This window comes from Ochlerotatus camptorhynchus, unplaced genomic scaffold (genome assembly GCF_037179485.1).
Source record: "Ochlerotatus camptorhynchus isolate MF236.1 unplaced genomic scaffold, CSIRO-AGI_Acam_v1.1 ptg000357l, whole genome shotgun sequence".
Classification (NCBI taxonomy): Eukaryota; Metazoa; Arthropoda; class Insecta; order Diptera; family Culicidae; genus Ochlerotatus; species Ochlerotatus camptorhynchus.
In genome coordinates this window covers 4,170,561-4,180,680 of record NW_027040845.1, presented here as the reverse complement: position 1 = coordinate 4,180,680, position 10,120 = coordinate 4,170,561, and the positions used below count along the sequence as shown (strand labels likewise).

General features: G+C 44.2%; 1 protein-coding gene across 2 annotated transcripts; it reads right to left on the bottom strand.

The window, feature by feature from the left end:
• Positions 1-266: 266 nt before the first annotated feature.
• On the bottom strand, positions 267-9,621 carry Spt-I (serine palmitoyltransferase subunit I). Of its 2 annotated transcripts, none has more exons than XM_065231533.1 (7): positions 9,068-9,621; positions 2,143-2,336; positions 1,572-2,071; positions 1,179-1,506; positions 885-1,120; positions 696-822; positions 267-625 (listed from the first exon to the last, which is right to left on the bottom strand). In XM_065231533.1, exons 2-7 carry the CDS (start codon positions 2,191-2,193, stop codon positions 452-454), a joined length of 1,416 nt encoding a protein of 471 aa, XP_065087605.1. In that variant the 5' UTR covers positions 2,194-2,336; positions 9,068-9,621; the 3' UTR covers positions 267-451. The 2 variants fall into 2 exon arrangements, with proteins under 2 accessions (XP_065087605.1, XP_065087606.1); XM_065231534.1 differs by having other exon boundaries at positions 2,143-2,242.
• Positions 9,622-10,120: the final 499 nt, after the last annotated feature.

The window sequence follows — 10,120 nt, the reverse complement described above, 5'->3', positions numbered from 1 at the left end:
TTGCAACAAAGTTCTGAGGGGTGGAATTTAGTTTACCATTGGCATCATTTTTAAAATTTAGCTTAAAATTTTAAAGTTTATCTACTTCTACCTATGATGAGGAAATAACAGCAATCCGCGTGTGCTCATACATCTATGGGTATTTTTGCGTTCTCAATTGCGAACGGAAATTTGGAAAGAGGAGGAACTGGATTATAATACTCTGCCGAGGTCTTAAATATGATCTGTGCACTTTAAAACGTATAACTTACCGTAACAAAAGTCGGTTTTGAACTGTATGGTAGCAGTACATACCATGTAGTCTGTAGTTTATTGATAGTAGTACTATTTACTTCGTGAAGATTTGTGTGTTCGGTGTCTGTGTGTGTGTGTGCTTGAATGAGGTTCAACAAAATGGCTCATCATTTGGTTGAATGTTCTAAATTATATGCCCTCCAACAACTCGATAGAACTACGATTCGGAGAGAACTTTCCTAGAAGATTGCTGAAGAATTCGGAATGCATCGTCAATGTCGGAATCGGTGAGGAGACGGTTCACAGCTAGCCGGATGCTCGGTCGTGGGCATCGTTTCTCCATATCCTCCAGATACTCGGCCGCCACGATGGCCAACCCGTTGTTTATGCACTGAAATAGGATGAAATAGAATCTCTGAGCGTTTCTTAAAAAGTATGGGCTGTTCTCAGATGTTCCCTACCTCTTGGGAGATCCTGTCTAGGAGTCGTTTCTCCGCAACTGGATCTGACTCATTTTTCAGGTACAGATGTTTTACTGGCGACAGGGGATCTCCTCGGAAGGTAAAGTCCGTGAGGGACGGTAATTTTCTGAAAGCAAAATCATTGTGCTTATAAAATCTATTTTCAGTCGAATGTCTTGTGGCACATACTGTGAAACTTTCTGGCAACAACTTCTCAGTTCGGCGAAAATCTTTGGTTCACTCTCGAATCTGTCGAGGGCGCTGATGGCAGCTTGGGCTAGCAGCGGTGGAAGCGAAGCGGAAAAACAGTAGCCCAGTCCGGACAGGCGTTGATGTTCGACAATGAACGATGATCCAGCACAGAAACCACCAATAGTTCCGGCGGCCCACTCCAGACCGGCTGAACGCAGATCGACTTCGATTTTCTATCAATAAACCAACAACTATCAACAACTTTCGACATTTAGTAAAAATGTAACTCACATCGACATTGAAATGCTCAATCGCTCCACGACCGTTTAGTCCCAGAACACCGAACGATATGCTCTCATCCAGGAACATGCGCAGTTTGTAGCGTTTGCGCAGCTCTACCAGCTGAGGCAGTGGACAGATTTCTCCGGTATTCATGTAGATGGCCTCAGCTACCAGGAAACGTCTAGTTCTGGCGGCCTTCTTTGGATTTCGTTTATCTTCAACGGCTTGCTCCTTCAGCAGCCGCTCCAAGTCGGCCATATCGTTGTGCTTGTAGAAAACGGTTCTACTGCGAGATGCATCTATTCCTTTCTGGATGGAAAAGTTGGCATATTCGTCCCTAAAAAGTATAAAATTCTTACAAACTGAAATATCTAACATAACCAAAGGTCTTCCAAAACTTACACAAAAATGATATCCCCTCGCTTGGCGTATGCCGGAATGGCACTGGCAATGGTGGAAAACGCATACGAGTATACCACAGCTTCCTCAACTTCCATAAACTTTGCCAACCGTTCCTCCAGATCCAGGTGGACATCTAACGTCCCATAGAAGCCACGTGGGCCACACGATCCAACACCATACTTTCGCAAGCTCTTGATAGCCGCTTCCTGGATGTTTTCATCCTCCAGCAGTCCCAAATAGTTCTGCGAGGCCAGATTGAGGCACTGCTTCCCATCGATGTTGATGACCTTGCCGACCTTTCCGATTACGACGTGGGTGTGCAATGCCGGATGATTATCCGGAACCTTTCCCACCAACGGCTCCGGCATCCATTCTTCTATTAGCTTTGCCTTCTGTTCCGCCGAAAGACGCTTTGCTCGTTTCCCGTTGGCTTTGTACAGCACTATCCAAATGACGCCAAGTGCCAGCAGGGCTTCCAGTGTCAGCTCGAAAGCCGTGGACTGAAAGAAAACGAACAACCATTGTAACGTGGTGTGACGGTCGTCTATCAACTATCGTTTATTTGCATTACCTTCTGTATGATGTCGTAAATTTCATTTATAATGAACGGCGTCGTTACCATCTTCCAGTCCACGGTGATCGGGGTAGAAGACAAACCAAGTCAATGGCTGCTACGGAATTCCAAACGGGATAAAGGTCAATGCTAGATGGGGAGGGGGGGCTGGCTTTTTGTTCTGGTTATCGATTAGGAGTGAATCTGGAAATCTGAGCAAAGTGAAACCTTTCAGTAATAGCAAATCTCTCAAATCATGGTTGTATAGCATTATTCATAAACTATATCAGTAGCCTGAGTATCACAGAACGCATGTTTTACCCTACTTTCAGAGAGAAGGTGGTTTACATATCGCTTGAAAAACTGACATTGGATCCGAGAGCTCGAGGGCCGAGCCAACTCAGCTCGACGGTATCGGAAAATGACTTCGTGTGTGTGTTACGAAATAATGGGACTGATGTTTCTCGGCAACCACTGAACCGAATTGGACGCAAGCATGGCCGAGGCCTCCCTAACATGCGATAAGCAGTACACACCCCTATCTCACGGGCCCAAGAATGTCCAATCATTAACCATCTAGCGATATGGCGTTTCGGTGGTGGATCTGGTGGTGGACCAGAAGGATCTGAAATCGAGATGATCGCCGATTCAGCTGCGTTTCATCAAGTTCCCGAAGGTGCGGAACATTCAGCTTTTTGCGAAGGACTGTCAGTCGGGCGATGAGACTATGATTATCGATAATTTGGCTTTCATCCGATCACCGATTGCAACCATGAAGATGACGGACTTTCAGCGGCTGCCGGCAAGAAGGGCGATAGTCACTAGTGGATCAGGTGGGATGTAGCATGGAAGACTTAACGAATCGGATCAAATAAGAACCGATCTTCAGTTTGACACAAACAAATAGAACCAATCTGGAGTTGTGTTCTAATACGGGGAGTCTACTGGAAGATCCAACTGCGTTTCAACTTGTCGTTCTCCTTGAAGTGGGTGGACAACTGGCATCCGGACGATTCTTCGGTAAAAGAAGGACACAGTGTCGAGGTGTTGGACAATGGATACATTATTATTTAATTTAATGCTATTTATAAAGGGCGAACACGAAATTATTGCGACACCGAAAATGTCATGCCAATTTTCTTATAATGTTTAGAATCAAACCAAAATTTTAGGGTAGTTTTATAAATATATTTACTTCAAAAATCAAAAGAAAAGTTAATCGATGGAGCCTTGAGTGTAAAATTGAGCGCATTTTCGCTTGATGCCCTCCATCAAAGTCTTTACAGTGTCATCCGGTACCAGTTTCTCAGTTTTTTTTTCATTTTCTTAACATGTCCTTCTCGTCTTTGACTGTCTTCTTGCTCTTCTGAAGTTCCCGCTTCATTATTGCCCAGTACTGCTCCACCGGGCGCAGCTCCGGACAGTTTGGCGGATTCATGTCCTTTGGAACAAAATGGACAGAATTGGCCTCATACCACTCCAGGACACTTTTAGAATAGTGGCATGATGCCAAATCTGGCCAAAATAGCGGAGCTTCGTCGTGCTGCTGCAAGAACGGCAAAAGGCGCTTCTCGAAGCACTCAGATTTGTAGATCTCGCCATTTACTGTGCCCTTTATCACGAAAGGCTCACTCCTCAGTCCGCAAGAGCAGATGGCCTGCCAAATGAGATATTTGGAGGCGAACTTCGACATTTTCTTCTTCTTAAATTTGTCGTCCACATCGAACTTGCTCTTGCCGGTGAAAAACTCCAACCCCGGAATTTGCTTAAAATCGGCTTTTATATACGTTTCGTCGTCCATCACACAGCAGCCATATTTTATCAGCATCTTCTCGTAGAGCTTCCGTGCCCGAGTTTTAGCCGTCGATTGTTGCCGCTCATCGCGGCTTGGGAAGTTCTGTACCTTGTATGTATGTAGTCCAGCTCTCTTCTTTGCATTCTGGACGTAGCTCTGCGACATGCCGATCTTTTTAGCCAAATCACGGCTTGAGACGTTGGGATTTGCTTTAATCATCCGCTTCACCTTTCCCTCCGTCTTTTTGTTCTCCGGCCCGATTTTCTTCCAGCTCCTTTGCCGTGGTCCAACGTCAACCGCTCCTGGAACCGCTTCAACACTCTGGAGACGGTTGAATGGTGAATGTTCAACATTTTTCCCAACTGCCGGTGCGACAGGTCAGGAAATTCCAGGTGTTTGGAAACAATTTGTTCTCTCAACTTGCGTTGGTTCACCTCCATTTTCGTTGAATCGAAAAACACGACTTCGAGTTTGACAGCATGTACACAATACACATCAATGAGAAAGTGTGCAAAATTTGGTTGATTTTTACCAAATGGTAAAAAAGTTATGCCCTGTTGAATGTGTCGCAATAATTTCGTGTTCGCCCTTTATAATCGCAATCAACCTAAAATTTGTACATTTATATATGTTTACAATAAGCAAACAAAAAGAAGTCGATACCGGTGGTGATATCGTATTACACACATCATCTGACAATCCTGACACTACCTGCAGAAAATCACTTAAATGTCATACTAGGGGACATGAACGGCCACCATCCCGTTTGGGGCAGCCCAATTGCAAATACCAGAGGCTCCACTCTGATGGAAGTGGCCAGAAAACTGGATCTTGTCGTTCTCAATGATGGAGGCACCACATATACCAGTGGTCAGAGAGCAACAACTATAGATGTGCCCCTTGCTAGCGCCAACATAATCAGCAGACTCCTCTGGAGCAACGAGGAAGATCCCATGGGTAGTGATCATCACCCGGTGGTAATTCGACTTGACGACCAGCCACAAGACATCTCACGTAGACCACGTTGGAAGTATGAGTTGGACAATATCCAGGATTTCATCAGCTCTGTCTACCAAGTGGCAACCACATCAATCCCGCGGACAAGTCCCAACCCGGGAACCAGGTCGTTACCATGGTGATCTCCTGAGACAAAAGCTGCTGTTAAGGCCAGAAGGAAGGCTTTAAGGGCAGCTAAACGACTGCCCGCGGACAACCCCTTGAAGGAAGCGGCACAAATTGCATACAGAACTAAACGGAACGAGTGTAGACAGACCATCCGTACCGCCAAAAGCTTGAGCTGGGAGAATTTCCTCGACGGTATTAACGCTGGACAGACGGCTTCTGACCTATGGGGTAAAGCCAATCCGTTGAGCGGTAAGCGAAAGTACCGTGGCATGGCTATTCGAATAGACGGTTTAATAACCAGAGGCCCCGACAAAATTGCACATGCTATGGGGGAGTACTTTGCAACTCTTTCGGCTCTTGAAGGATATGATGACCATTTCCGTCGCACAAAAAATGCGACAACGCATTCGCTGGATAATTTCCACATCCCGGAGGACGATCTACCACTGGAAATTAACCAACCTTTCGGACCAAGAGAGCTTGACTTAGCCTTGTTCAAGGCTCACGGCAAATCAGCTGGCCCGGATGAAGTGGGATACCCTCTGTTAAAAAATCTGCCACTGGAAAGCAAACGTACCCTTCTCAGCCACCTCAACAGCGAGTGGCTAGGAAATACTATTCCGGAAGAATGGAGACACAGTCTAGTTGTCCCAATTCCTAAGCAGGGAGCTGCGAGTCGCGAGCCAAAGGACTTCAGACCAATCTCTTTGACATGCTGTGTCAGCAAGGTGCTGGAGGTGCGGATGGTCAATCGTAGACTCGTGCTCTACTTGGAGAGTAACGGCTACATTGACCATCGCCAGCACGTCTTCCGTCCCTGACATGGCACTGGGACCTATTTCGCCACACTTAATCAGGTACTTCGAAACGCGAGGGATGCCGACCAGCACGTGGAGCTAGCAACTTTAGACATCGCCAAGGCATACAATCGGACATGGACGCCTGACATCCTTGTCCAACTTGCGCAATGGGGTCTGTCCGGCCACATTATCCATTTTCTGAAAAATTTTCTCCAACATCGTACTTTTCAAGTATGTATGGGCAACCATAGATCCAGATGTTTCCCGGAGGAGACTGAACCATTGATGAAAGAATCATGCCCTTCAAGAGGTTTATCCGCATCCTCGGCCTACGACTCGATAGGCATCTAAACTTTGTCGGCCACTTTAATGAGGTGAAAAAGAGCTGGCAGTAGAGTTGGTATTGGAATTTCCTATCCGGAGCTGTGCACCTTCTACCGACTACCACACCCATACAGCGTTTTCACTGCTGAAGCAGCCGCCATTCTCGTAGCTGTCACCCTACCCTCGAACAAACCGATCGTCATATTCTCCGACTCTGCCAGTGTTTTAGCAGCTCTTCAGTCTGAAACAGCTAAACATCCCTGGATCCAGGGTATCCAGCAGATCGCTCCTAAGGGAACAACCTTTGTCTGGGTCTCCGGACACTGTGGGATCAGAGGTAATGAGGAAGCCGGCGGCATCCGGAAAACAGTCCAACTTTTACACCAGAAAGGCCCCGGCCCAGGACATAAAGCGGTGGATCACAATCACTACATGGAACTGCTGGACTAACGAATGGATACGATCTCGAGACTTATTTATCCGGAAGGTAAAAGGGGATACCAGGAAATGGAAGGATCCACCTGAACACCGACTTCAAGTCATTCTATCCCGGTTGAGAACCGGCCATACCAAAGTCTCCCACAACATGGGAGGCACACACTAATCGAGTCAGTACGGTTTTACCGAGTTTTTGAATTGCGGAACTGTTTGGTAAAAGTTTAAAAATCTGTGGAAAATTTATTAATGAGAAAATTTGTTCTGAACTTGCGCATACTTAGTTCTGTTAGCCCCATTTAATGATAGAAAATAAAATTGATCAATTTCATTGATTCCTTACGGATAACGGTCATTTGAATTTTTACCGACTTTTTCAGCAATTCAAAAACCCAGTAAAAAAATACTGACTCCTGTAAAAAAATCTTAGTGTGCAGATGCAGACGACAGTGCGATACGTGCAATGTTCCACTTACAGTGAATGCCCCCAGTACCACGGACCCCGTTCCCTTTACGGGACCTCAGGTAGCATCAGGGATACCCTGAGAGATGACTCATCCAGCATCGCTGCACTTTTCTGCTTCCTTAAGGAGGCAGGGCTAGGTCTATAGAACAAATTTGATCTATGAACACCCAAGCAACGACAACGGACAATGATCCGGACTCAAAACTATACCTCGGCAACAAATACTGACTCGGACACGGATGAACGAAGATATTGAACCAAGCAAAGCACGTACAAGGACACGGAAATGGACGAATGACGGCACTAAAATTAAACACAGCGACTACAAAGGAACAGGACACGGAACTTGACCACGATTATTCAAAAGGACAGTAACATCGGTAGCATTAAAGGAAAATTCCCAACTCTGAAATATTAAAACTTTGTTATTATGGGGACTCCCTTCTGGAGCTCCCGCCCATCTCCTAACTCCGTATCCTCGGGGTTCTCTTCTGGAACCTCACCTCCCCTTCCTATTAGCTCTGTAATTAGGGGGACTCCCGTCTGAAGTCCCCACCCCTAGCTTTTAGGAGATGAACCTGCCCAAAACTGAAAATCTCTCTAATAAAGCAAAAAAACTTAAATCTCAATCAAACTTTCAAAGAGATTTCTGAGGAGAGCTCCAAGGGAATATCGATAATAATTCCAAGAGAAAATACTTCCAAACAAAAGCACACAAACCTGCTTTGCAGAATTTCAAGCTAATAGGAAAATAATTCCAATTCCTAAGAAGAATTCACCGGCAATTTTGAGCATATTTCCAAATTTCCTTGTAATTTTCAGAATTTGATTAGATCCTCAAGAAATGTACAATGGTAATTCTAAGAAAAGTTCAAGAGCTTTCCAAAGAGAATTTCATGAATACAGCGAGAGATTCTTTCAAGGGTATTTGGAGTAAATTTTCAACGGAGTTCGGTACCAATGGAAGCCATATATGAAACTCTCTTTCGTTAGATCAATCACCAGGACGGCAAGTTCCGTCCTGGAGGAGTGTAATCTATGGGTCGACTGTTTCTCCGTCACTTATCTGTATGCTTCCAAATCAAAGTTTGAGCAAGTGTGGAATGATTTTGGGTGTTATAAAGAATGCAGCACTTGATTATGGTGAAAAGAGAAAATTGACCATGATGGCATTTACATCACTTTACGCAAGAATATTGGCAGCGAAAATAAGGTAGGTTGAGCAAGAATCCATACGGTCTGTGTTGCATGCATAAACATTGACTGGCATCGTCTATCACTGTATTTGCTTCTACTTTCTCCCGCAATAAATTTAGAGGTCGCGTGGTAGGGATCGAAGTTGATACAAGCAAAATAGTGAAATAATAATTGGACGCGCCTGACGTTGGTTGTCCATCCCATAGGTTGGAGTTTCAATTCTATTGAAAGTAGCAGCCAATAAGTCGGTGTGTAACGGTTCGACATCCATCTACGAGAGTAGAGTACCCTTTGACAATGATTTCAACAATGCTCTATCTTATTCACGGTCGCGCGTTTTTGATAAATACTCAATGATAAGCACTCGCTGCAAATTGGAGATTCCAACATGCTGTAGGTACCACACGATGACTAATTCAGATAAGAGAATGACGACGTTTTTTGAGTTCATGATGCACAGCTTGGTAATGTGAACTTACTCTAACGCGTCTAATTATCCGGACAAGCGCCGCCTGCATATCTACTTCGAATGCATACAAAAACAAATTGTAATTGTGATTTATTTAGTCTACGGCCCTGCTGGTAGAACCTTTTAGCAGGTTAAGGAAAATACATTAGAGAAATGTACATGTCGAAACTAGATAGAGTTATTTGCTTTTAGTCAGTTATTTTGCATGAAGTTCCACATATGTTATGTGATAGAGTACAAGTGCTTTTACACCTTATTGTCAGCAGTTAACAAACTATAATGAATAGGTGTCTAATTGCTAAATCAAGGGTAAACATAGTGCTGGTACTTACGTATGGTTGTTCAAATCCGTGCTCAGCAAGTTCTTAAAAAAATTCACTTAAACTGCGCACAGATAGAAACTGATAGCGATAGTTAACTACGCTTAACACAAATTAAAGCGCGTACGTCTGGCCACCAAAAGAGAAACGTAAAATTTCACTCTCCTTAAAACATTGGCAAGACCTACAACCAACTAGTATTTATGTATCTTCTCCGTTGTGCACTTGTTTAGCTTCGATAAACTTTATCAACCGTTGTGTCACCACTCCCACTTCCACTTCGGATGGGAATCACCTCTGCAGCGAAATAAATTTGGATCTTTTTTTTTACGTTTCTGTCACCACCCCAACACCAGTGAAGGGGAAATTCTCGTTTCGGTCTTTACACAGGTTTCGAGCGTTCTACACCGTGACATGTGTTCTCCGTATCGTCCCGAAACTACCGAACCTATGATCACCGCCAGTTATAGTCGAAAAATAGACAAAACGCACCGCCGCGAAAGATTTTTCCCCGAAAATGCACCGGTTTACCAAAAAATTCCAGTCGAAAAACGAAATCCGAGTCACACTTGCGGTCTGCCGAAGACGAGAATGATTTTTGACAGGTGTTTCAAGCGATTTTTTCTTTTTACTCCGAAGGAAAATGTCGGAGTTTAGTTTGCCCAATGGGGTTGTCGCAAATAGGGAAACATGGGGCAAGATTATAACTAGACCAACAATTGAAATAGGCGGAACAGCCAAACGTAAACAATGGCTTTAATTCGAGGGGGGCGACAATTCTAGATGCTCAAAAAATCTCACACTACACAGCAAAAAAAGTTGTTGAATATTACATCGAAACTGCTGCAACCAGATCAATCCATCGGTTGTGTAATATCACATTGTACGATGTACATCAATTTTGCGAACAAAATTACATCCATTGATGTAATATTGTATCTGCTTTTTGCTATTACATCATTTTTTCTTACATCATCTTGAATTACGTTGATCGATATTACATTTCTTTTTGCTGTGTAGCGAATCAATCTTCGAAAAATCATCTTTCATTTCTCGCATCTACTT

Excerpts from the sequence above, each read along its gene's own strand:
- Spt-I (XM_065231533.1), bottom strand. The coding sequence starts at position 2,193 with ATGGTAACGACGCCGTTCATTATAAATGAAATTTACGACATCATACAG. Across the intron at positions 1,121-1,178 it reads TTGAGCATTTCAATGTCGAT|AAAATCGAAGTCGATCTGCG; the intron begins GTGAGTTACATT and ends GTTTATTGATAG. Across the intron at positions 823-884 it reads TGTTGCCAGAAAGTTTCACA|AAAATTACCGTCCCTCACGG; the intron begins GTATGTGCCACA and ends TTTTGCTTTCAG.